The 27,072-nt window shown below is 46.0% G+C and overlaps 2 protein-coding genes across 4 annotated transcripts in view; one reads left to right on the top strand and one right to left on the bottom strand.

The window, feature by feature from the left end:
- FAM210B (family with sequence similarity 210 member B) overlaps window positions 1-7,562 on the top strand; it is an 11,401-nt gene extending 3,839 nt beyond the window's left edge. Inside the window, exons 2-3 of the mRNA XM_004282292.4 lie at window positions 4,901-5,076; window positions 5,274-7,562. Of these exons, the coding sequence (XP_004282340.1) occupies window positions 4,901-5,076; window positions 5,274-5,490 (393 nt within the window). The 3' untranslated portion in view covers window positions 5,491-7,562. The remainder of the gene's footprint in view (window positions 1-4,900; window positions 5,077-5,273) is intronic.
- AURKA (aurora kinase A) lies at window positions 6,769-27,072 on the bottom strand. 3 transcript variants are annotated; one of them, XM_004282293.4, is made up of 9 exons: window positions 26,869-27,072; window positions 23,198-23,241; window positions 20,238-20,517; window positions 18,158-18,212; window positions 16,908-17,099; window positions 15,977-16,115; window positions 11,610-11,758; window positions 9,567-9,741; window positions 6,769-9,440 (listed from the first exon to the last, which is right to left on the bottom strand). In XM_004282293.4, exons 2-9 carry the CDS (start codon window positions 23,234-23,236, stop codon window positions 9,261-9,263), a joined length of 1,209 nt encoding a protein of 402 aa, XP_004282341.1. In that variant the 5' UTR covers window positions 23,237-23,241; window positions 26,869-27,072; the 3' UTR covers window positions 6,769-9,260. The 3 variants fall into 3 exon arrangements, with proteins under 3 accessions (XP_004282341.1, XP_033266220.1, XP_049556006.1); XM_033410329.2 differs by having other exon boundaries at window positions 16,908-17,096; XM_049700049.1 differs by lacking the exon at window positions 6,769-9,440 and having other exon boundaries at window positions 9,598-9,964.

Raw genomic sequence — 27,072 nt, 5'->3', positions numbered from 1 at the left:
GCCCGGTACCTGGCTCAATAGAAGGGGCCTCTCTTGAGGACACTGGTGGTTTTCCTAAAACCTTTCAAAAAACGTTATGCTTTCCTGCCTATCAGAACCAGCCTCTGGGACCCCATAAATGGATACTGGATTTTAGTAGGCAGTCCCCTTTTTTTAAGTGTTTGTTTTCTTAAGTCTGAAGAAAGCCCGCAGAAGTCAAAGCTAAAGGCAGAGAGGAAATACAGTTCGTCTCCCGCCTTAGGACCTTAACACTTAATTCCCAGGGACTGAGCAGCCTTTAATGAAACAGATTTAATTTTAATTGAAGCTTTAATTTAAAGCTTCCAGGTGTTTTGGGGTTTTGTTTGGTTGGTTTTTTTTTTTTTTTTCAGTCCCAACTGCAGTTTGGGAACAAAAGAGATGCTCTTTCAGTTGGGAGGTAATGAAAAGACTCTTTCAACTAATAAATCTGAGTTCTGTGCCAACTCTTTTGGGAGCAGGGGCAAATGAGCAGCTGCTGTGTATGATTAAAAATCAAGGATGATTCTGGGAAAGGTTTTTGGTTTTTTTTTTTTTTTTGGCTACGCTGCGCGGCTTGTGAGATCTTAGTTCCCTGACCAGGGATTGAACTCGTGCCCTCGGCAGTGAAAGCGCAGGGTCCTAACTACTAGACCACCAGGGAGTTCCCAATTCTGGGCAAGTTTTAATCCAAGACTGAATTCCACCCCCTCCTCGCCGTGCGTGGAATGTGGCCCTTCACTGAGCCTTACTTAGTTCTTTTGGGGACACTAGGAGAGTCTGCTTTTGTGCCTTCTTATCTTCTACGTATGTGCAGCAGCCACGGTTTATCTTCCATTCTGGCAGCTGGTCCAGAGCCAAGCCCTCCTGTCCAGCATGAAACCAAGCTGAGAGGCTGCCCCAGGGGTTACCAGACACAACAGGGCTCCAGACACTGCAGACATTCTTTGTAGGGCAAAATGTACTGTGGCTCCCAGCTTGCCCTGAAGAGTAAATTTTAGAATCTGTACTTTGTATTTCAGTTGAATCAAATTCTGCTTCATAAAAAGGAATGAAGTTTGATACCTGCTACAACGTGGATGAACCTTGAAAACACGATAAGTGAAAACAGCTGCCGTAGTCTGTTCGGGCTGCTATAACCCCATAGGCTGGGCGGCTTAAACGGCGGACATTCATTTCTCACAGTCCTGGAGTCAAGAAGTCCAAGGTCAAGACACGGGCAGATTCAGTGTCTGGTGAGGGCCTGCTTCCGAGTTCATAGCCAGCTGTCTTCTGTCTTCTTGCCATGTCCTCACATGGTAGAAGGTTCAAGGGAGCGCTCTGGGGTCTCTTTTACAAGGGCCCTGATCCCATTCATGAGGGCTCCACCCTCATGACCTAGTCACCTCCCACCTCCAAATACCATCCTGGTGGGGATTTGGTTTCAACATACGAATTTGGGGCGGGGGAGGGCTTCCACCAACATTCAGTCTGTAGCAGAAGCCAGTCACAAAAGGCCCCATGCTGTATGGCCCCGTTTACATGAAACGTCCAGAAAGGGCAAATCCATAGACAGAAAGGAGTTTCGTGTTTGCCTTTCCCCATCAGGATGGGGGAGAGAGGAATGGGGAGTGACTGCTAATTGGGTGACAAAAACGTTCCAAAATTAGATCCTTGTGATGGTTGCACAACTGCAAACACACATAAACCATCTGACTGTACGTTTTAAACCTTAAGATGGACTTTATGGCCTGTAATCTATATACCAGCAAAACTGTTACCAAAGTGGATGGGCCTCCCTGGGGAGGAGGAAGAAACGCACGTGGGGCGTTAGGTGGTGACGGCCCGATGGAGGGAACTGCACAGGAGCAGCTGTGTGAGGGTCTCGGTTTTAAAGAGGGTGCTCCAGGAGGGCCTCCCTGAGGTGATGTCGGAATAAAGACCTGGAGGCGGGGCTATGAGGACGTCTGGGGAAAAGCATTCAGGCAGAGGGAGCCGCAGATGCCAAGGCCAGGAGCGGGCCTGGCCTGGGCTGCTTAAAGCAGCAAGAAGGCCACGTGGCCCGAATGGGGAGCAGGAAGGAGAATGGGGGTGGGGGGCGGCGGGCCTGGAGGGCTGAGGGGCTGGTGCTTCCAGGAGGCCTCTGACGGGGGTGGTGCTGTAATCCCACCTCGGTTTTTACAGGCTCCCTCTGGCCACTGTGTTGAGTGGTCAAGGGTGGGATTGGGGGACCAGCTGGGAGGGAGGCCACCACAGTAACCCAGGGGAGAGATGAGGCGCCTGGGCCAGGTGGTCCTGAAGCAGCGTTCCCTAAACCCACCTAGGCTGGCACCGCTCAGCGCCCCTCCGGTCAGTAGCCCTGTCTGCTGCTCTGTAGGGTCAGCCCCTCATGGGAGACCTGCAAGGTCAGGCCCCGGGCCCCTGGGTGGCCCCTGGTCTCTCATGTTCCTGCCTACAGCCCGGGCAAGAGTAGCTCGGGAGGTCTGGTCTGAGTGCCGTCAAAGAAAGAAAACAGCCCAGGAGGCCGACTGCAGTGGGCCCGGTGGAGGGCGGGGCAGTGGATTCTGATGGGCAGACACCGTGGAGGGCGGGGCAGTGGATTCTGATGGGCAGACACCGTGGAGGGCGGGGCAGTGGATTCTGATGGGCAGACACCATCACGTCCTGAGGATGGAAGGGCGGGGGTGGGCCACCAGGGCTGCTGGCTTAGGGGACAGCATGGATGAGCACGAGGGATGGAGGACACAGTGCGGGCCTGGCGTGCGATGGGGGGACGAGGCTTGGGTGGGCAAGCCTCCAGAAGTATCTGAGGAGGAAGGGGACCTGCTGCACTTAAAACCCTTTATCAGGGAGTTCCCTGGCAGTCCAGTGGTTAGGACTCCGCGCTTTCAGTGCCGAGGGCGCGGGTTTAATCCCTGGACGGGAAACTAAGATCCCAAGGCACAGCTGTGTGGCGTGGCCAAAAAAGTAAAAACTCCTGATCACATCCTAGTACCTGTGCATGCAATCCAGCTCGACCCCTAATACACCGGGCAGAGATGGTCCCTTCACGCTCCCAGTGCTAGGAGCCAGGCAAGACGACCAGGTTCCCTGCTCCCTGGAACCACACATTCCGGGCCTCTGGCCAACAGCAACCAAGCGAAGAACGGAATGCTTACGTACATGTATTTGTTATATTTGTTACATTATAAGCAGGACAACTCCTGAAGATGGAAATCTCAGAGAGGGAAGTAGAGATGTGATAGCATGGCTGCCACTGAGGGCAGGCAGCTGAGGTGGTCAAGGAGGGCCTCTTGGAGGAGGTGACGTTTGTGTTTCCAGCTTAGGAAGTGGCTCACTCCAGTCTGTTGCAAGGTAGGTACATCTGAGAAGCGACGGCCACGTGGAGAGTCTGCTGAGGGCGGGCAGGAGCAGGGCAAGGGGAGGCGAGAGTGCTGAGCAGGTGTTTACCTGGCAACGCTGGCTGATCACTTAGAAGCACCAGGGGAACTGATATCTAATCGCAGTGCCCAGGCCTCACCCCACATCTATGAAATCAGAGGCTGGGCACCTGGGCACAGACAGATGGATCAGCAGCATCCGGGTCCCCTGGGAGCTCTTGAGAAAGGCAGCGTCTGCAGGGAGGCCCCAGACGTGCTTGGTCAAAGCTCCCACCTGCCCGCCAGCAGGGGCTCTGAAGCAGGGCAGGGCCGGGAGGAGGACCTGTGCCTCGTTGCGGTTGGAGGCTGCTGCCCTGGGCACCTGTGTCATTTCACTTTTGTCCCTGGGATGCCACGCTGCATGTCATGTGTCCCCACCCCACCACCCCCACCGCAGCCTTTGAAGCATGGCTCCACTGCAGCATGTTCTAAAAATACAAGAAAGCAGCCGTCCCGCTGCAAAGTCAGTAGCCGGAGCTGACTGACCCAGATGCTGCCTGTGAGAAGAGCTCTGAGGTCTGTCGTTAGAGCTGAAGAAACCCTTTGATGTAAAAGGCACTCTCCATATTGAGGAGTTTTGTCTTTTTAATCCAAGGTTGTTTTTATTTCTCCCAAACATTCCAGGCCCTGTAGATGCTCAGTAATTGTTAACAAACACCCCACGCAATGAATACTTTCTGTACTAACCCGGCCGCTGCATTTATGGCCGGAGAACTAGCCCTTCCTTTCTCCGTTCAGATCTCAGGGGTAAATCTTGATTCCAGAAGTAGATACGTCACGGCTTTTGCTCCGTTTTATTTCGTACCCACTGTCTTGTAGAGTCTAGCATGGTTGTCACGTCACCACAAACCTGGAGGCATTAAACGACACACATTTATTCTTTGACAGCCCTGGAGGTCAGAAGCCCAAACGGGGTCTCACAGGGCTAAAGTCAGTGTGTGGGCAGGGCTGGTTCCTTCCAGTGGCTCTACGGGAGAATCCATTTCCTGCCTTGTCCAGCTTCTGGAGGTGCTGCACTCCTTGGCTCGTGGCCTTTTCCTCTGTCTTCAGAGCCAGCAGCCAACATCTCTGCAAATCTGACTCTGCTGCTGTCCTCACGTCTGCTTCTCTGACCCTCCTGCCCCGCTGTGTCCACTCACAGGACCCTTATGATTAAGGTCCCACTGGTCCCACTCAGAAAATCCGGATGATTTGCCCATCGCAGATCCTTAACTTAATCCCACCTGCAAAATCCTTCTGCCACGTAAGGTAACATATTCACAGGTTCTGGGGACTAGGACCTAGACATCTTAGGGGCCATCGTTCTGCCCATCGTAACTGGTACCCAGCCCTTCACTGCACTCAGTGGCTTAGCGGGCATTAGCCTCAGCTGACAAAGAAAGATAGTAACTTATCTCTCACTGGACAGGAAAGAGCAGAACGCTGCCTGAATCTGAAGCTGCTGATGACCACTAACATCCTTGCTCCTGCCCTAAAGCGTCTCCCCTTCTTTGGCTTGTGCGCAGGACACCAGCAAAATCACTGTGACAACAGGTGGCAACATCAGCAGTACAGAGGAGAAAAAGCAAAGCAAGTCGCAGCAGCTGAAAAAGATCTTTCAAGAATATGGTGCCGTTGGCGTGTCACTGCACATTGGAATCTCATTAATCTCTTTGGGCATGTTTTACATGGTTGTTTCAAGGTAAGATTTTGACAGTAGTAGATATTTGTTTTTCGCTGCCATCCAAGTGTCTTTGGGAATAAGAACTTTTTTCCTAAGACTTTATATTCATCTAGCTACTTTCATCACATTTTTTAAAATACTGTAAATGTCATAGCCAAATTGATCGGTTAACTCTATCCCTTTTGTGTTTGTCTGTTTGCCTCTCTCCCCTCCAGTGGTGTGGACATGTCAGCCATCCTGCTTAAGCTCGGGTTTAAAGAGTCACTGGTACAGTCGAAAATGGCAGCAGGCACAAGTACTTTCGTGGTGGCCTATGCCATCCACAAGCTGTTTGCACCCGTGAGGATAAGCATTACCTTATTTTCCGTGCCCCTGATTGTCAGGTATTTTCGGAAAGTGGGAATTTTTAAACCTCCAGCTGCAAAGCCTTGATAAACTCTTCAACTGTGGGCCTGAAAACCTACTTCTTTGAAATGATACATTTTGGACTGGTTTTATGATGTAGGGTTTCTGGTGGGGGTGAGGCAGGGGCTAGCTGCTGTCTTCTCGTGAATAGCATTTACTTTTGCCAGCAAAAATTCAGGGTTTCAAATCACTGTAATTTTTTTGCTTTATAAGTTTTGGTGATGCTATTCATCATAGGGCTTGTCTGCATCATCTACAGTGTCAGCAAAGCATCGCCATTGAGTTATCATCTGAAACAAAACTGTCAGCCAGGAAATGTTCCTTCTGGAGGATCACTGGTGAGGGTCTGCGTGCAGAAAGAAGCCTCAGGGGTTAATCTTTGCTCAAGTTCTTAAAGGGCAGCGATTCATTAAGCTGGTTTTTAAAGTTCCCCTTCCTCTAATATTTGCTGTCAGGCGGCCTTCGTTTTAATATGCAGTAATGTGCAGAACAGCTGCCAGTGCTACAATTAATGAAGCAGAATTTAAGACTTCACAATATGGAATCAGGATCTTAATTAGCATCAACACTTTGACGTTCATTACAGTTGTTTGGGGGGAAAGAAAAACAAGTATTTCTGGTACGTTTCACTGATCCCAAGACACCTTCATATCTGGACATGATGGGGCCTGCCTCAGCTGATTTTTCCCAAACTTCATCAAAGTAGGTCAGAATCATTTGTCTCTGTTTCGGTAAAACACGGAAACTTCATCCAATAGTAATGGCATCAGTTGGCCCCGGACGCATGTGTCCTCAGGAATCTGGACACTGTACATATACGCAAAGCTGAGACAATCTTGGCCTGACTAACTCTGTCTCAGACTTCAGACATTCCAGAACTAGTGTCACAGTGTTTACATTGTGTTGCTACTTATATTTTTTAATTGAGTTAAAATTATGTATGCAAAAAAAGATTTTGTATCACTCTCTAAAAAAGTAAAATTACTAGCAGTTGCTGTAAATGGGAGACAACCGCAAAATAATAATATAGGCCGGGCAGGGACCGAGCTAGTTTACCAGGTAAAGGGCGTGTGACTTTAGGCCCCTCGTTCTCTGTTTGGGACATTGGTTAAGAACAGAAATGCAAGCACACAGATCTCAGTTGAGACTTTCTCCTTGAGCCAGTCAGGAGCAAGCAACGGAGCAGGAATCTATTCCCGTGGGCTTCAGCATCACTGACGGGACACTGGCTGCACCCCAGGAACCCCAGTGTAACTGCCCTGCCACCATGGTTCAGGGGTTGCATTTATCTTTCTGGCTCCCAGATTTATTTTTTATTTTAGTTTTTTGGTTTGATTAACTACATTTGTGACAATCAGAAAACTCAAGGAACTATAAACTGATCATCCTGGTTTTACTGAGATCTGACTATTGACAGGTTTTCCTCGTTAGCCCATAGTAACCCATGTCAATCAGTTATTTCAGTTAACTTTTATGAGAATCTTTGTGAGCCAGATTCTCCACTTGCAAGATCTTTAAAGTGGATCTATTATCCCACCCCCACCCCCCCTTTTAAAGCCGTTAGCCCACTGCCAAAAGGTTTTAGCAATTTAAAGTTGGAATTAGACTGCCTTTCTGGGGTCTAATTCCCAGGACACGTCCACATCAGAGAGAGATGGCACCAGTGCTAGGTAATTCCTCATGAGGACAGGACCAGCACTTCTGTGTTGCTGTCTGTGTGTGAACAGTTGGCTCTGGGCTCCTAACCACCTTCCTCACCGGCCTCCCAACCATTCAACTCGTGAGTAATGCCTATGCAAAAAAGCCGATAGGGATTCCTACAGGTTTAAGGGCTTGAATGGGAGTGGACTGAAAGGGCAAGCAATAAGACAAATTATCATACCAAATAGCCATAGCGTTCTCTTGTAAGCCCCAACTCCACTCCACTCCAGTGGCCAGTTGTCAGAACAGAACAGAGTAACTAGAGAGGAGAGGCAATCAAAGGACCAGGGAGTTACAGCATTATGTGAATTCACCAGCAAGATGTACAGATCACTTGTATTTACATTGTTTTTATGGAACTAGGGGAATAAAACTGATGATCTATTTTAAACACGTAAGCCATTGTTCACCTCTAATTTTTTATCTGACCAAATGAGCAGCTTAAATTCCGTGAAACAAATAAACATCTTTGTAAAGTTTATGAAGAACTTTTTATTCTTAGAAAGCCATCACTGCTGCTGATCATGAAGCAGCAGTGCGTGTGACTAGTTTATTAATGCTGTGCTGCTACAGTGGGCTCTTTTCTGTGCTTCTGTGGGATTGTTTGGGGAAATGACAGCTTAGCTAGTGTCACTGGTGGGGTTAGTCATGTTGTGTTGACTGCATCCGGGGTGGATGGATGAACTACTACTCTGGGATGTAAAAGCTCGAGACTGTGGGAACCAAAAGCTCCTTTGTCCCAACGGGGCTAACTGGACACGGCCGTTTTACTCAGTTCTTAAGTTTCCACAACTACTTCGGCAACTCTGACATGGAAGCGTATAGCCACGTCCTTCTGTGTAGACATTTCTGACCTCTGTAGGCCTCTTGCACTGAAAGTCGGCCATGAAAGCATGTTTCCTCTCCTGGTTCCCAGTAAGTCCAACACTTCCTCCTTTGCCTTCATCACGGTCAAGTTCATCGTCTTTGGTTGATGCACAGGTGTTGGCAGCCAGAAATACGTCATTTTACGTGATAGGAACACACAGAACGTGAGACCAGCTCCTCTCATGGCACCTCCTCATTTCTAGGCCAAGAGTGAACAGGTGGTGAAAAGAATTACCCATGTACTGCAGACAGGTGTACTTGTGGACTCAGGTTTCAAGCTCACACAGACGCCACAACTCCAGTGTGTCCCGTGGGAACCAGGTGACACGGGGAAGAAGGGAAGCCTCTGCCAGCTGTACTGAAGGGGCAGCAGGCGTCCACTTTATAAGCCACGATGAACACTGACAGCGCCCAGATCCAAGTACGGCTGCGGAGGAGGGATTCCGTTTAGGCAAACACTCCTTCACCGGAGAATCAGGACAAAAGCCACACTTGGAAAATCCATTTGCCAAGAACTGGTTCACCCCACGTGTGAATCTCTTTGCCATCCTGTTGAGAACACAGTCAGAGGCCAGGGATGGGCAGGTGTGGATGTGTAGGACTCCCCCGCTCTGTCCTGACCACCTGCAGCTCTGGTGGTCCCCCAGAGGCCCCCGCTCAGTCTCACCAGGAGGTAAGTGGCTGAGGACCAACAAGCAGGCTCGGCAGGGGTACTGGACAGACACTGAGAGCGGTCCTAAAGGAACGCCATGGAGGTAAAAATACAAGTCTATACAAAAGTCTTTATTTTAACATTTAAAAGAAAGAATCACATGTTCATTCCGACAGCTTTACCAGACTGGGCCACCCGATAAGTTACACGCACACAGGGACTTGGAAAGTTATTGCACAGATTTTCAACGGGTCGAGTCAGGACCAAACAGCCGCCCTTCCCCACAGCCAGGCTGCGAGTCCATCTTCCACAAGGACACCTTACTCAAAACAGGCTGCGGGGTGGCTGCACTTGAACCTTGCCTCCAGATTGATTATATAACCACGGCTGCTCCCACTGCAGAGTGTCGTGTCTGCGGAGGTGGAGCTCTGAACTGGGAGGCCGAGCACTGCCTGCTCATAAACAGTATTTCCTGTAGCATCTCGAGGGCGGGCAGGCAGCAGGGAGATAGGCCAGCAGCCTGTTCCAGGCAGATTATCAGCAGCCCCGTCTCAAGGATTTCTGCCCCCAAAGATTCTTAAGATTGTTTGCTAGCTGATTCTTTTTTTTGACTACTCGATGGTTTTGAATTTGCCGTGATCCAGGGGTGTTCAAGTACTTCTTTGAGGGTGGGCCGCTGGCTGGGATTATGCTTCAGCAGTCTGGAAATGAGGTCCCTGGCTCCCTCTGGCACAAAGTCAGGGAATGTGAATTCCACCTGGGTAAGTGTACAATAAGTGACAGGGTCACAAACGTGGCTAAGAGAGAACAGGATAAATATTCAGATCGTAGCCTAAAGTCAAGGCTGATAAGGAATGATGGGTCCTTTCTAGTGATGTCTTACCCGTGATATTCTTTTGTAGGTCTCTTGGTATGTGTTTGCCTCAAAAGGAGGCTTCCCAACTAGAAATTCATAGCAAAGCACCCCAAGGCTCCAGAGATCCACCTTCTCGTCATGCATCCGGCCTTCAATCATTTCAGGCGGCAGGTAGTCCAGGGTACCGCAGAGGGTGGTTCTCCTAAAAACGCAGGCAGGTTCAGGTTGACGTGCTTCTGTTTCTGATGCACAACAGCTGCTCAAAATCACCAACCATTACACTAACGTTGAGCGCTTTTCCTAGGCTAGATCCTGTGCTACGAAGCAGGTACTGTTATAAATCCCCACTTTTAGACAGGGAGATGTACAAGATCTCACAGCTAGCAATCAAGCTGCACTCCAAATCTGTCCAACTCCAGAACTTCCTTAAATGATATAAAATATAGGATTTAAAGTATCACCACTATAAAATTTTGTGGACAACTAGGGAAATTTGAACATGGACTAAATAGCAGGTATTAATAAGGCTGTTAATTTTCTTAGGCGTGATAATGGTTGTGATTATACAGGACAATGTCCTTATTTTTAGGAGATGCACACTGAAGCACTCAAAAGACAAAGCACACTGTCTGCAACTTATACGTAGACGACACACCCAACATGGCAAAATGTTAACAACTGTTTGAGTGTAGGCACTGGATCGACAGGTGACCAATGCAGCACGTCTGTATGTTGTTTTTATAATAGAGGTTGGAAACAAACATCAAAGCAGGAGCAAAGACCAGGCAGGTTTTGCTGGTTTACATCAGTTATTCTTTCCCTGGTGCCCAGTGAGCGCACAAATGCTCGCTCGACTGCATGGTGACCCAGGATTAAGGAGCTACCTCTCCAGACACCTAGCCTCTCATCACCACCGAGATTCAGGAGACGGCCTGAATCGGGGGGTTCTCAAATGACAGCACAACATCGAAGGAGCTCTTACAGTTACCAAGGTACGGGAGGCGAGGAGAAGTGACCAACATTTACACAGTGTCCTCTTCAGAAAAGGATCAGCTACCTTTCCTGTCACGATGACACCACTGGGAGGGTTAAGGTACAGTTTAGCCCTGCGATGCCATGAAGCCAGGTGCCAACAGCTCCCACCCGTGGCAGACCACGAGACTTTTTTTTTTTTTTAAACAGAGACTGCAGCAGCATATTCAGTGCCTTGCAGGAAACAATTAGGAGTGGTCTGTGACAAAAACAAAGCTCCCCACACCCAATGGCATCTATTTTAGACTACACAATTTTTTTTCAACTGGCTTTAAGGTAATCTGGCTAAAACTTTTTAAAGACCTACCCCAAAGTTGACAGACTCTTATTGGTGGATGTATGCTTTTAAATGCCCTACTTCACATGTGGTTCCAAAAGCTCACTTAAACTCCACTTACGTTTTAAAGAGGAGAAAATGTTTTAGCTCTGTTGGCAAAGTTCACTTAAATTGTTTCATTACGTTGATCTCTCCACTTTAAGAGGAGACAGGAAAGGACTGTTCTGTTGACAGAGGACGAAAGAATCTTTGCCCCCCCACCCTGAAAGCTCCGTCCTGAAAGCTCCGTCCAAACCAGTTTGGTTCCTTTAAGTTCCCTGAAGAACTGTGCTCTTGGTTCTAGATCTTTGCAAGCGATGCCCTCAGAAACTTCTGTCTCCTGGTCCGGGAAGCAGTGGAGTCTCCCTCACACCAGTCAGCCAGGTGTTACTGCCCCTGTACACGTGCTGCACTTCACCTGTCATACACTTGTCATATCTTTTACTTATTTGTCCCCTTCATTAGTCTCTAAGGACATTACGCATCTTTTAACCCCAGGCTTAGGACAGGATAAACAGCCCAAAATGGCTGTAAATGGAGTAAAAATGTTCTTGAAGACACTAGTTTACTATCAGGCCTAAATTACACCAAAGTACGTGCGTCAGTTACCTGCCCCAACTCAGCACACATCTATACTTTACATATTTTACTATTTAGCTCATGATTAGCCCCTGGGCTTTTGCTAAACCGAGCAAACAAGTTCCACGTCTGAAGTTACATACCTGGAGGATGGGGCATGTACTGACCACCCAAAATCTGCGATCTTAAGCTCTCCAGATGATCCGAGGAGCAGGTTCTCTGGCTTAATGTCTCTATGAATAACTCTCTTTGAATGACAGTAAGACAGGGCATTTGCCAATTCTGTGATATACTATTCAAAAAAAAAAAGTATTGAAAGTCTGTGTTTTAGATTTATATAACACAATTTTAGACATCTCTTCTGAAAGGAAACCCAACATAGATTTTAACATGTTTCGTAGATTTTTAAAGCCAAAACTAGAGAAAATGGATGACTCTACAAGAAAACAAACCAATTTAGTGTGCAGCATTAAGTACAAGTGATTCTGTGCTATGTTATTTGCTAACACAGCAGATGTGATATTGAAAGACAGGAAAACACAGAGACAGCACTACATCCCCACATGGCAATATATGGCCCAGCAGCAATGAATTAAGACAATACTGAAAAACTGGTATAAATTAGGGAGTCAGACATGTAAACGGTTTTTAACATTTAAAACAAAAACGCTTAAGTACAGACCATTCCCATTTTTAAACCAAGGCCAATTTACAACAAAAGGATTTGTCTGAAGCTAAAACTTTACTCTAAGAGCACCGGAAGAAAAAAATCCTGAACAATAAACTAAGAGCAGTTGTCCTGGCATGTTAAGTAGCGAGCTAAATTTGGGGACACACTACATAGTAATTCATTAGTCAGCTTCAAAGTACACAAGCAAGTCAGTCCTTTCGTTTGTTTTGTTTGCATTTCAACTAAAAGATCTAGCAAGCAGGTCCAGAATTTGCTTTAACATATAAATAAGAATGGTTTTATAGTATACTGAAAGAATATATTTAGCTCTGACTTAAGTTAGAGAAGCGTTTGTTTCCCAAAAGTAATTCTAGACAGGACTGAACATTATTTTATACCAAAAAAGGTGTACTAAACAAATGGGTAGAAACCAGATGTTATCGTCAGAAAGGACATTTTTCATTATTTTCAGCCAAAGCCAGAGACCAAAATTTAGACCATAATAAACTGAAAGTGAAGGCAAAGAAAGCTCGTCTCCTGCACCAAAGTTGGGTTGATGATGCCCTAGGAGCACACATTACTATTCCGGAGGGCAACAGGCTGTCCCTGCTCAAACCTCGGCAAGAACCAGAGCTCTCTGGCACCCAACTCCCTCCACACCTCCCACATTAGATTGTGGGTACACGTAAAGGTCCCTAACACTTCTCTAGAATTAGTCTTATTTTTATTAGAAAAGAAAAACAGGTGCGTGTATATATCTCCAAACTAAGGAATCTAGAAAGAACCAATCTTTTCTTTCAAATAGCTGTTTACACCAAAGTAAACTCCATCTGGACTGAGGAAAACTAAGTACTACAAATATTAATTGCCAATTAAATAAGAAACTAGTTTGGTTAACTAATATTTAAAAAGCAAATAAAATAGATATCTACTTATCCAAAGGGCAAATATTTAAGTTTAAAATAGTACGTCCTCGTTGCACAGACAGGACCAGAGGGTCATTCACCAATAGTGCTGTGATTTCATCAGAAGATAAAAGTAAAACCACCTGAACTTAATGCCATTTACATCAATGCCAAAAAGAAAATGAGTGTACATACTACCCAGAGACCTCCACCAAGAAACAGAACGAAGTAACCACCATTCAACAGGCCCATCATCGGCTAATTCAACAAAAAACAGCCCAAATTAAGACTCAGCTTCTTCACACAATTTTCACACAATAAAGGAAAGTAGAATTTGGGGGGGGGGGGGGACAAAAACCTGATAATGTTGAACTTTATTAAGATTAAAAACATCTGCCCCTGAAAAACACAGTTAAGAGAATGAAAACATGAGCCACAGATGGGGAGAAAACGTGATAAAGGACACGTACCACAAATACACAGGAACCCTTCAAACTCAGTAAGACAACAACAAAAATTTTTAATGGGCAAAAGATCTGAAGAAACACCTCAAAGATGATATACAGATGACAACTAAACACATGAAAAGATGCTCAACATTGTACGTCATTAGAGAACTGCAAATTAAAACTGAGGCACCACTGTACACCTACTGCAAAGACTGACATCCAAAAGGCTCAACACCGGGCTTCCCTGGTGGCGCAGTGGTTGAGAGTCTGCCTGCCGATGCAGGGGACACGGGTTCGTGCCCCGGTCTGGGAAGATCCCACATGCCGCGGAGCGGCTGGGCCCGTGAGCCATGGCCGCTGAGCCTGCGCGTCCGGAGCCTGTGCTCCGCAACGGGAGAGGCCACAACAGTGAGAGGCCCGCTTACTGCAAAAAAAAAAAAAAAAAAAAAAAGAAAGAAAGAACAAAAGGCTCAACACCACCAGCTGCTGGTGAGGAGCAACAGGAACTCTCATTCGTGGGTGGGAAGGCCAAGAGGGTATATCCACTTTGGAAGGCAGTTTAACAGTTTCTTAAAAGCTAAATGTAGTCTTACCATACAAGCCAGCAATCGCACCCCTAAGTATTTACCCGGCCAGTTTGAAAACCTATGTCCCACAAAAACCTGCATGCAATTGTTTATAGCAGCTTTACTCGTAATCACCGAAAACTGGAAGAAACCAAGATGCCCTTCAGTAGGTGAAGAGAGAATAATGGAATAGTATTCACCAATAAAAAGAAATGAGCTATCAAACCCTAAAAAGATACAGATGAATCTCAAATGCATACAGTTGTTTCCCACAGGGTAACTGGTTAACAATGCTACCACTACACATGAACACTGGAATTGAACAGATAAATGGATGGCGGAGGGTGGAACCCAAGTTTCTCAATGTTGGGGTGGAGGTTACAGATAAGCAAGGGAGGAGGGTAAAATGATCCATGTGATAATGGACTCATGTTTTGCTTAATATAGATACGGATGGATAAATATAGAAATACTTTTAGATACATGCATTTACATGGATTACTATACACATATTTCCTTGCTCTCTGTCAGCTGAAAGCCTAGGAGTAATAACACTCAGTAGCAATGATCATATCCAGCGCCCAGATCTTGGTTTCTAGTAACACTTTCCAATAAAAGGAACCAAAACTCCGTGGAGAAATAACGAATTCTAAGACTGGGATAGGAAATGTACAAGATGAAGCTGGAACATCATCTTATAGCACCAGAAAACAAGAAAGTGCTTTTCCGTGCACGCACACACACAACGATAGGGACATATCCAAAGGACACAGGAACCACGAGAGAGCTCCCAGTGGCCAAAGCTGGAACAATGAGAGCAAAGTGGTATTAGATTATACTCAAAGTATAAAATAATCCATGAGTCCATGTTAATAAATGATTGACTCCATTTTCTGACTATTTTAACATCATTTTGCCTTTGGTGTGGGTATTTGTTGTTATATGTCTTTTATGTCTATGGATTAATTTTGTCTGGTGAATCAAAGGATTTATATCATTTATCAAATTTGGAAAATTCCCAGCCATTATCACTTCAAACATTACCTTCTGCCCAATTTCTCTATTATTTTTTCCTTCAGGATTACAAAATTTATTACTAAATTTATATAAGAAGTAAACATTACTTCCAAATGTCAAAAATAAATAAATAAAAATGAGTGAGTAAATAAATAATGGAGAATAGAGAAATATCTGGTACAGAATTCCAAATAACTTATGTCGATACCCTGCCCTATAGGAGATGAAACATAACCCCCCATGGGCTGTTCCTCTGAAAGGACAGAGCATGCAAAGGGAGAAAAAGAGTAACTTTACAGTGGAGAAACCTGACAAACACTACCTCAGCCAGGTGGTCAAGGCCGACACTCAGGGATGAGTCAGGTTAATAGTATGTATCCTTGATACGAGAATGCATGTTACCTCTGATCTTCCTCTCAAAACCCCATGACCCTCATCTAATCATGAGAAACTAAAGAAATCTGAATGAAGTATGGATTTCAGTCAATAGTTATGTACCAATATTGGTTCATTAGTTATGACAACTGTACCACACTGATAAAACATAAATAGGAAAATTAGGTGTGTATTAATAGGAGAAAGTAAGTCTGTACTATCTTCAGTTATTCTATAAGTCTAAAACTAATCTAAAACAAATTTTTCTTTTTTTTTTTTAAAGAGAGCAACTATACATTTCCACAGAAACAGCTGTGGAAACCAACCACAATATTCCATTTGGTACCTGATTTTATCTGTATATAAAAGGTACACCTAAGCTATTTTGATTTTTCCATTTCAAATATTTGATCTGATTAAGCTATCTTCCCATGAGACAAAACCCCCTCTATTATATAATGAAAGGTCCACTGCTAGGTAGGACAGGTATAGAGGAAACAGAATTAGTCTGAACAAATGAAAACTTACAGTAGCAGTTCTCTGCTCATCAAACTTTGACAGTTTCTGAAGTTCTCTATAGACAGCTCCGAGGGGTGCATATTCCAGAATTAGGTAGACTCTGGTAGCATCATGGAAATAACCATACAGCCTGAGAATATTTGGATGCCTGCAACGAAGGACGAACACTCTAACACCTGGTTTTGGAGCTGATATGTACTGAGTATCAAACAAATGCTCATGTGAAACCAGTGGTGAAAACTGCTGCTGGCCACAGATCCCACTTCAACCCCCACTTGAGAATTTGAAACTACAGACCGACTGTAAGAAAAAGATGTACACTGCTATCAATTTACATGCATTTCAAGGTATTAATGGACCTTGGGTTTAGTTAAGACTATTGTCTTCCTTTAGGCCATCTATATTCTTAGGTGGGGAAAGAATTCAGATAAATATTAAGTCTCTGCAAATTGGAAAAAAAAAAAAAGACATGGCATTCCCACAGTAGTTGAAACCCAAACACCATGAGATAGACAACACAGGCAGCGTTCACGAATGGCATGGGATGTGCTGCTGACAACTTTGGACAGCTGAGCACAGGCTATCTGTTTTTTTGTTTTGCTTTTTTTTTTTTTTTTTTTTTTTTTAATTCACCGAAAGCAAAAAGAAAAAGATCCACTGGCCAAAGTCAACCTGTAGGCTGCCAGTTTGCAACTAACTCAAAATAAAAGGTATCATTCCCTTTAATTACCCACCAAAACAAAACAAAACAAGAACACCTCCAGTAAATTACTCCATCAACAAAACAAACCTTCAAGCAATTTTTCAGGACCACGGCACTTAAGTCTAGTGAATTTAGTCACTCTGCAGTACTACGGAGCCAGCCTTCTACAAAGAAGTTTACAATCGTTTAACTCTTAAAGTTCTGTACGCCACTCTTCCTGGACATCTGAAAACTTACCTAAGGTGGGACTGTATTTCTACTTCCCTCCTCAGCTGATGCTCAACTCCTGCTTTCTCCAACTGAGCTTTAAATAATACCTTAAGAGCCAGGATAAACTTGCTTTGTTTTTCTCTCGCCAAATAAACATTACCAAACTTTCCTTTACCCAGCGGGCGACCAATTTCAAAATCTTCCAAAGCCCACTGCCTTCTAGGAAAGAATTGAACATTTTAAAATGTGAAGAAAACACATCTTTTCTAACAATGTATATTAGTGAGTAGTAGACATCCTATAAATTTTATATTCAAAGTTGTATTGAGTATGTACCCTCTGCAAGAACCAAACCAATAACCACAATTAATGAGTCACCACAGACATTAAGCCCCCCATGCCCCCACCCGCCATCAGCTGAGTGACTCTGTGACAAGGAACAACCTGGACTGTTAGAACTGAAGCACTCACTGGGAAGTGTCCCACGGCAGTACTATGCCCTGGAGTACAGACCTATTAACAACAACACTTAGGACCGTAAGAAGGATTAGATGAGTAACTGGAGAGGGAAAAATGCTGCAGAACCACCTGTGAGCCTCTTTCAAACCAAGCACAGCCTCCACCACTCTGGTTAAGCGAGTGGGATGGAGCCCGCAGGGCAGTGGGGCGAGAACCATTGGATGTAGATTCTCAGAAAGCCTCCGGTAGGTGCTAGAGCAAAAAAGGCTATGGATTCATTCCTGGCTCCTATCACATTCTAGAATCTAGACAATTCAGAGACTGAGAGCAGGGGAAAATACAGCCAAGCTTTATTATGAGGAACAAGTATAATAATTCTGTCAATACTTTCAAAATACCCAGACAGTCATGTATTAGTCCATAGCTCTGCAATAGGACCACATTTTGTTGTTGTTTTTTTAACTTCCACCTCTTTACTAGAATAGAAAAAAGTATAGAAGCATACATAAACCATATGTAGTAGTTACTTCTGAAGGTGGAGAGGAACTTTCACTTCACACATTTCTGTAGCAGATTCATACAAGTCATTTCTAAATTTGGAAAGCAATAAGAAAAACTCGAGTCCCTAATAAACATCCATCATTAAAATTCCTTCTCCCTTTCTTTAAAGATTGGAAATTTGAAACATCTATATCTTCTAAGTGAAAATACAGTATAAAGACCTATTTTAAAAGTGTTCCCATAACTAAATTTGCAATTAAATGGTGTATTCTAGTAGAATGATGGCACAGAACTCTGTAAACAAGATAAAACTTTACCTTTTTGATTCTTCATTTTTCTGTTTTGATGCCGCTTCCTTTTCAGGATTATTTCCTAGACAGAGTAAGTTAAAAACCTGTTTTTAGAATAACTATGCAGAATAAGTTAGAAATCTTTGATTAGAGATGAATATTAGTGTATGTCCAAAATATTAGCGTATGTCCAGAATGATAGATCTGAACTATTTCTAGTTTTTTTTTTGTTTTGTTTTGTTTTTAAAAAAGGGACTTCCCTGGTGGTCCAGTGGTAAAGAATTCGCCTTACAGTGCAGGGGTTGCAAGTTCTATCCCTGGTTGGGGAACTAAGATCCCACATGCCGAGGGGCAACTAAGCCCATGCGCCACAACTACTGAGCTCGTGCGCCTCAACTACAGAGCCCATGCAACCTGGAGCCCGTTCACCACTACTAGAGAAGAGAAAAACAGCGTGCTGCAACGAAAAGATCCCGCATGCCTCAACGAAGATCCCGCATGCCAAAACTAAGACCCAACGCAGCCAAAATAAATAAATAATAAATAAAATATTTTTTAAAAAGACTACTTACTACACTGTAACCTCACTCCTGCCATTTGAAGTCTTTATAGAACTTCGAGAGTAAAGACAAGCAGATACATATAGCTAGGCCCTTAGATAATCTCCTTGAAGCCTCAGTTTCTTTTTTTTTTTTTTTTTTTTTTTTGCGGTACGCGGGCCTCTCACTGTTGTAGCCTCTCCCGTTGCGGAGCACAGGCTCCGGACGCGCAGGCTCAGCGGCCATGGCTCACGGGCCCAGCCGCTCCGCGGCATGTGGGATCTTCCTGGACCGGGGCACGAACCTGTGTCCCCTGCATCGGCAGGCGGACTCTCAACGACTGTGCCACCAGGGAAGCCCCCTGAAGCCTCAGTTTCTAAATGAAGAGCTTCTAAAGCAGAATTACCAATCTTCCCATCCATCACAAGCTCCCACCTCATCACCTTTTCCCCAGGAGGTGGGCCAGCCAGCTGTCCATTTGCTACAGACAATGTGCAACAAAACATAAGCCAACCACCACCTCCTTCCACTGTCTTGGTGGCCAAGGGGAAATTACATGGGACATTTCCACTTGTCTATTTCCAGCACTTCAAACTCTTAACAGCAGCACATTTTGCTCTGGTCAGGTATTTGAATTCAGGCCTCAACCGGACTCTTCCCCTCCCTGGTTCACAATCTCAGTTAAGGCCACCAGTATAACCACCATCCCCATGTCCAGTTTATTGCCCAGTTCAGTCAAGTCTGCATCCTAAGTGAGCTCTCGGATTTGTCTGCACCACTCCATCCTGGCTGTCTTCAAATAAGTTAACACTTCAAAATCTTAGCTTCCTCCTCCACAAAACCAAGTTAAAAACCATGGCTGCCTTTGTAGAGTGGTTACGAGGACAGAATGACACAACGCGGATGAAGGAAGCCTGCGGTGTGAGCGCTCACACCTGGTAAATGCTAACTATTAGCACCGACCCTGCTCTGCCTAGGTCAGGCCGCTGCCATATCGGCCCCAAACCACAATGGCTTCCCTCCTATCTGGTACCCCTGGGTCCAGCAATGCTACTCTCCAATTCATGCCCCACATTCAGATGAGCTTTCTATAAAGGCAAGTCAGCCCGTCCTCCGCTCAAAAACCTTTCAGCAGCTTCCCAGTGCACACGGGATAAAGCCCCACTCACCACGGCCAGCAGTGCCCACCTCGACCTGACCTGGCCCGCCTCAGTCCACCCACTCCCAACGCCGGGCACTTCCCTCCACACCCCAGAACCCTGAAGTTGTTCAGCTCCAAGAGTACCTGCTACAAGAACCCCATCCCTCCCCTCCGCCCCTACTATGCAATCAAAGAACACGGCACTGGTGCTGTGTCCTCCCTGGCTGCCAACTCTTCCTTGAGGGTGGGAGTCCGGCCTGGCCCACAGGAGACACAGGTACTTCACCCGGACACCAGATTTTCTCCCCATCCTCAGTAGAAAATGACGTAAAAGCTAGGGTTCCAAACAATAAACACACGTCTACACACTTGCTTTTTTAGCAACTAAAAAGAATGACTCTCCAATGAGCCTCAGAGCGCTGATTACCAGGTGCTGGGAGCTGGGGCTGCTCGCTCTTTTGGGTATTACTCAGCGGCCTGGAGACAGGACGAGGGGCGCTGGCTGCCTGCGTCGGCTTCTGCTTCAGGGGCTGTACGGGTTTTTGGCTGGAGACAAGCTTTTGCACTTGTGAAGGAACACGCTGCGAGGAATTTGAAGGACACAAGACCCGCTGAGCCTGGCCACTGTTCGCAGACACCGGATTCTGAGAAGGAAATTGCTGAGTCACCGGAACACGTTTTGGGCCATCACCAAGTGGAACTGTAGTCTAGATTGGGGAGGAAAAAGGAACTTTATGGTCTCCATGAACGAAAGCTGAATATCAAGAGAATATTCCAAAAGTTTTTTTTCCAATATAAGAAAATGAGTGTCACTCACTGATAACAGACGTTAGGGGAAAGCGATTTTAATCAGCACTTCCAGAGCATACAGTGTATGGCTGCAATACCTGAATGACACCGCCTCCCCTTCCCCAACACCCACCCCTAAAAAGCACGCCCCCATAAACAAATGTTCATGAACAAACTTTCATTGAAAAAAGGAGGCATTAAACACTAAGAATTCACAATGACTTGGGAATTATTATTTAGCAAGAAGCTGCAATTTGGAAACTGTATACCAAAATCCCAATTCCAATGACATTTCTTTGACAATACCTATGTTTAGAAAACAGACTGAAAGAAATACAACAAAATATTCAACAGTGATTTTTTTTAATTATTATTTATTTATTTTTGGCTGTGTTGGGTCTTCGTTTCTGTGCGAGGGCTTTCTCTAGTTGTGGCGAGCGGGGGCCACTCTTCATCGCGGTGCGTGGGCCTCTCTTGTTGCAGAGCACAGGCTCCAGACACGCAGGCTCAGTAGTTGTGGCGCAGGGGCCTAGTTGCCTCGCGGCATGTGGAATCTTCCCAAACCAGGGCTTGAACCCGTGTCCCCTGCATTGGCAGGCGGATTCTCAACCACTGCGCCACCAGGGGAGCCGTCAACAGTGATTATCTTTGAGTAAAGAAGTTTTGGAGAATTTCTGTACTTGCCAGATTTTCCACAAAAGCTAATTACTTTTTTTTTTTTTAACAATAATGACCACAGTTTTAATAGTCCAAAAAGCTAATTACTACTGATTTAGTAGTGTTTCAATTTCCAAGTGTTCAATACTGACAAAATGCATCTGAGGCAAAAGACAAAATAAATATAGGCTCTTCAAAAAGTTACTACCAGGGCTTCCCTGGGGGCGCAGTGGTTGAGAGTCCGCCTGCCGATGCAGGGGACACGGGTTCGTGCCCCGGTCCGGGAAGATCCCACATGCAGTGGAGCGGCTGGGCCCGTGAGCCATGGACGCTAAGCCTGCGTGTCTGGAGCCTGTGCTCCGCAACGGGAGAGGCCACAGCAGTGAGAGGCCCACGTACCGCAAAAAAAAAAAAAAGTTACTACCAAAATATATTATTTACATGCCTGTAAGCTGGATGTCACGAGTTTTTAAAATACTTAAATTCTAAGGCCCTGAGCTAATCAAACACAGGGCAGGGGGCACTTCCTCTAGCTTCAATGGAGGAAATTTCCTCATAAACGAGCAAACAGTGCCAGAAGAGAAGCCTCAGAATCCATCACCAGCTTGCTGGTACAAGTGCTTTCCAAGAGAGGGTTTCCAACTTACAGGAAAAAGAGATTGCTTCTGAAATTAGCAGCATCCACAACACAGCAGACATTCAGGCAGCAAAAGACATTTTAAACATCAAGCAATTTTCTTTTTATGTAAATTTATTTATTTTTTTTTGGCTATGTTGGGTCTTCATTGCTGCGCATGGCCTTTCTCTAGTTGCGGTGCACGGACTTCTTATTGCGGTGGCTTCTCTTGTTGCAGAGCACGGGCTCTAGAGCACAGGCTCAGTAGTTGTGGCGCACGGGCTCAGTTGCTCTGTGGCATGCGGGATCTTCCCGGACCAGGGCTTGAACCCGTGTCCCCTGCATTGGCAGGCGGATTCTTAACCACTGTGCCACCAGGGAAGTCCCTAGAGCAATTTTTTAAAATGATTTTTATCATCAGAATTGAGAATCAAATACAGTGAACCAATTTAGCCTTTTTCTGGTTGGTCATCTTTACACTTTCAGCCAGTAAAAAAGGCTAAGTATCCATTTTTCAAAGATGAAGACTTCTAAAAACAAACCCCTCTCCTCAAAAAAAAAAAAAAGCAGTATTTATATTCTTCTAATTTCCTAGAAGGAAAAAAACCCGGGGATTACTTATATTAAAAGGATCTTTCTGTGAGAGACCCATTCACCTAACTGCTCCACAAATATTCATCAAATGCTAAGTAAGGGCCAGGGGGTCTCTGCTCCTGGATTCCAATCTCCCCCAAGCTGAACTGAGCACCCCTCCTAGGAATTACTCAGGTTATATGTATATATAGTATGGTACTGGCTCACACACCTACCCAGAAGGGCTCTAAGTTCTTTAAAGTCAAAGACCACATGCTTTTCACCGTTGTGATCCCTGCACCTGACACACAACCTGGCTGCAATGCCCAGGAAATGCCCACTGAACTGCTGCTCGACATTCCTCTAAAGCGTGAGCAGAACCAACTACGGCAAAGAAATTAATTTCTGGAAAGCAAGGAAGTACAGGCAAGTGTTAAGCACCTACTACGTACACCATTATCCTGCATGCAATGGAGCAACAGAGATACTTAAACAGCTAACTGTAAGGCAAAGCAGAGGAGATAAGTGACGGTGAAAGAAGCGACGAAGTGACTGACTCCCACCCACGAACGCGGCAGAGGGGTCTAAAGTTACAACCCAGAGTAAAGGTAAAAAGAGTTCTAGATTTTAAACCCAATCTCAAACAACTCTACCCCAATAAAAAATAATAATATAAATAAATAATAAAATAAAACCCAATCTCTCTTTGGGTTTTATAAATGTGACTTGAGATTACAGATTATTCGATTTACCTTAGGCCCCGAGATGCTGTTTTCTTTACATTTGTCCATGATGCCTGAAAAGAAAAAAGAACCACCTTTAATTTGTAAAAATCCACCTGCTTCCAAGTGTTATGCTGGATGAGGGTTATAAATCCTGATGAAAAAGCCTCAACAGCACACAGAATTTTACATGTTTTGTCATCCAAATGAGGCTGATAAGGGAGCAGTGTTTTCTCGCCTGATACCACGTGCAGGCATGGGGCCTTCCCCCCACCTCACACGCTGCAGCCCGCCCCTCCCCCGATACTCAGACTTCACTCCTGAACCGCCCTGTCCTGCCCCATCATCTCTCTAACGGACCACTTTCATCACTGTACAAGCCAGCTTCCACACCTGCTGCCTTCAGAACAAAAAAGGTCCTCTTTACCCCAAAACTGACTCAAGCTATGACCACATCTCTGGCCTCCCCTTTCAACAGCAAAGCTCTGCAAGTCTCTACCACTTCCCTCACGCTGCCACAAGCTCCCTCCCACAGGGCTTTTATCCCCACTGCCAGCCCAGCTCCAGACTGACCCCTGCTGTTGCTAAACCGAAAGGTCAATTCTCGGCCTTCCTCTAACGTGCATTCCCTGCATTCCAGGGGATCCTGCACTCTTTTCCACTCCTTTCTTCGCTTAGCTCGCAGATCTGTCTTCACCTTACTGCTGTCCCATCGCAACCGCCTTTGCTGATCAGCCTCACGCGTACCACCAATCTCAGTGTCTGGGGTGACTCCGGAATGGACTCTGCAGGTCTCCATCTACACCTGCCTACGGCCCCAGGACTCTGAACATCTTTAACAAGAGAACTTGAATTTGCATCTCCTGCCCTCCCCTCTCCTGCGACTGCCAGGCTCTCTAACAACCTGCTCAGGATCCCCCAGGAAGGTCTGCCAGGCGTCTCAACCCAACACACCAAATGAAACCTCTTCTCTCCGGCACACTTCTTTTCCCCTTTGCCATGGGGGTTGCCCAGAAACACTTCTTTCCCAACTACACTCACTCCTTCGGTGAGCTCATCCCGTCTCCTGGCTTTCAGTACCATCCACAGGCTGAGGATCCCCAAATTTCCATCGGAACTCTGACCAGCTGGTAATCTGAGAGCATCTCAATGTTAAACTGTCCCCAACTGAAGTCCTGCTCCCTTCCCCACCCCATCTCCGGCAACCCGCTCTCTCGGATGGCGGACTGGGCTGCCCCCATCTCAGTAGACGGCAAATCCATCCTGCCAGTTGCTCAAGTCTAAAGTCTTAGCACAATCTTTTACACGGTTCTCCCTCAAAACCCTTATCTGATCCATCAGCATATCTTACAGGCTCTATCTTCAAAATCACTGCTCACAGCCTTTACTACTCCCACCTCGTCAAACCACAATTTTCTCTCCCCGCAATTATTTGCAAAAGGCTCCCCAATGGTCACTCTGCTTCCACCCTTCTCCCATTAAGTCCATTTGCAACACTGTGCCCAGTGATCCCATTAACAAGTCAGATATGTGGTCCTTGGTTCAGAGGCCCCTCATGGTTCCTCAACTCAAATTCAAAATCTTACTTGCACATATAGGCCTATAAAGCCTCACAGAATGTGGATCTTGACCACCTCTGTGACCAGATCTCCTCCTCTTCTCTACTGCACACCAGCCATTCAAGGCTCCTCTCTTTCCCTGGCAGAGAAGTCCCCTGCCACAGGGCCTTTGCACTTCCTGTTCCCTCTACCTATGAGGCTCCTCCCTAAAAGAGAAGTGTGGCTGTTCCTTCATTTCATTCATGCTGAGATGCCCCTTTCAGATCATCTTTTACTTAACACCTTACATAACATTATTTGTACTTGTTTACCTTCTGAGTCCCCAGACTCAGATACCCAGCTATCTGCTCAGTATCTCTAAAGAAAGTAAGCTCCACAGGAGGAAGAGCTTAGTCCCATTTTGTTCACTGTTACCTCCCCAGAACATGCCTGGCACACAGTATGTATGCTCATCTTTTGGGAATGAATCAATCCATTAACAAAACAGATCAGTAATAAAAAATAGTTTCTAACACTTAGGAAGTGTTAGAATCACTTCCTGTGAGTCAGGCACAACAACCTATCAAGTAAGTAGAACATAAACTCCAAGAAAGCAGAAACCTTTCCCTATTTCTCTTACTCAGATGCTCCTTATACTCTAGAATCCAATCAGAAAGCACTCTTCAGCCCCACGCTTTCACATCCACTTTATAAGTAATCAAATAACTCCACCTCGAAGCCGGGACCAGGCTAAAGAGCCTGGAGTCCTTATAAACAGCCATTTAGACATAATAGACAAAAAAGAAAAGGAAATACATTCTCCTCGAATTTCACACACGCTCTGATGCTCTCTTCACTCTCCCTAACAGTTACAAGCAGCAGACTCATGAGAGCACACAGACCAATGAACACTGAACCGTCTTCCACAGAAGCTACAGACATTCACGCCAATGTAATGCACTTTCCTTCTCAGGAAGCACAGTAACAGAATGGAACATGATTCTGATCCAGAAATTCTGGAGAAAGCCTCAAGAAGACTGCTTCTCAGGTGATTCTGGCCTGCAGCGGAGTTCAGGAGTCACATGTCCAGACGACCTGCACAAGATCCCTGCAGTTCAAACTAGAGATCCTACTAGTCTAAACAGCAAAACAGATTTGCACTGTGGGTTGAGGCTTTTCCTTCCTTCGTTAAACCTGCAAATGTCTGCACAGATGCAAGAGTGGAGAGGAAATGAGTATGTCGCTGAGAAGCATTTAATTCAAAGAACTAGGAAGGTTAAGGATAAGCAGGAAACAGTGAAAGGGTGATAGCTACATCTACATCAGGAGGACATTCGCTAGAAATGGAGACTTTCAGGCCCAACCCCAGACCTAACAACTACATCCTGCATTTCAAAGACACCCCCAGATGACCAGTATGTGGCTGGGCTAGACCACGAGTTCTCAACGAAACATCAGAATCACCTGCAGAGCTTGATAAAAATACAGACACCTGAGTCCTACACCCAAGCGCTTCTGATCCCTTAGGTGGGTTCATATTTTTAACAAAGACGCTCAAGTAATCCCGATAAGGGTAGTCCAAGGTCTACGGTTTGAGAAGTACTGGCCCAGGAAGGCCTCTTTGAGGAAGTTATTTATTCACCCACTCATCCGTCCCGCCCGGACAAGGGCCTTTTCCGGCTAGTCTACCCAAAGTAGCCCCCGGTTCCTAGCGCCCTTCCCTAGTGGAAGTTATCTTGCTACTTCATCGTCTGTCTCCCCACCCCCCAGAACGCAAACTCCAAGACAGCAAAAACCTTCTGTACCTCCTTACCCAGGTGCTCACTGAACACGAGAATCCCATCAGAAAGCACCCCCCCAGAGCCCCCCCCCCACGCCACACAACCCAACGCACTCCAGGTGTTTAATAAACACCAGGCGGCATGTTACAGGGCGTCTGGGGACCCAGGAGCTGATGGGAGGGCGCTGGAAAAGCACGGGGGGACGCAGGGAGGAACGGGGGGGGGAACGCAGGGAGAAACTGGGGGACCAAGGGAGACTTTCTCGCCCCGACCCTCCCCTCGCCGGCCCAGCGGCCCCAAAGACCTCCTCCCTCCCACCCACCCCCAAAGGCCACCCAGGGTCCTCCCGCCCGCCTCACAGAGATGCCCCAGGTCTACGTACCTACGGCCTCCCACCTCCGACCCGAAGGCTCCGAGTCCTCCCGAGAGCTCGGCCGTTAGGAGTCAAAGTCTTCATTTTAAATAGGAGTTAAACCCTCGAACCCGAAAGCTGATTGGTCGGGGCTAGAGAGGCGCTGCATTTTCATTGGTTCAAAACCAACTCGACGGCTTGAGTCACAGCCCGGCGGAGACGGCGCGCAGGCGC

This window comes from Orcinus orca, chromosome 16, assembly GCF_937001465.1.
Source record: "Orcinus orca chromosome 16, mOrcOrc1.1, whole genome shotgun sequence".
Lineage (NCBI taxonomy): Eukaryota > Metazoa > Chordata > Mammalia > Artiodactyla > Delphinidae > Orcinus > Orcinus orca.
Note: the sequence above shows the minus strand (reverse complement) of the source record. Positions and strands in the feature narration are given on the sequence as shown.

What these genes read in the sequence shown, in the direction of transcription:
- AURKA (XM_004282293.4), bottom strand. Translation starts at nt 23,236, where the DNA reads ATGGACAAATGTAAAGAAAACAGCATCTCGGGGCCTAAG. An exon ending in GCCCCAGCTCCCAGCACCTG is followed by an intron (nt 18,213 to 20,237) that starts GTAATCAGCGCT and finishes TACTCTGTCTAG; the next exon opens with GAAATAATCCTGAAAAGGAA. An exon ending in ATGAGCAGAGAACTGCTACT is followed by an intron (nt 11,759 to 15,976) that starts GTAAGTTTTCAT and finishes TTTTTTGAATAG; the next exon opens with TATATCACAGAATTGGCAAA.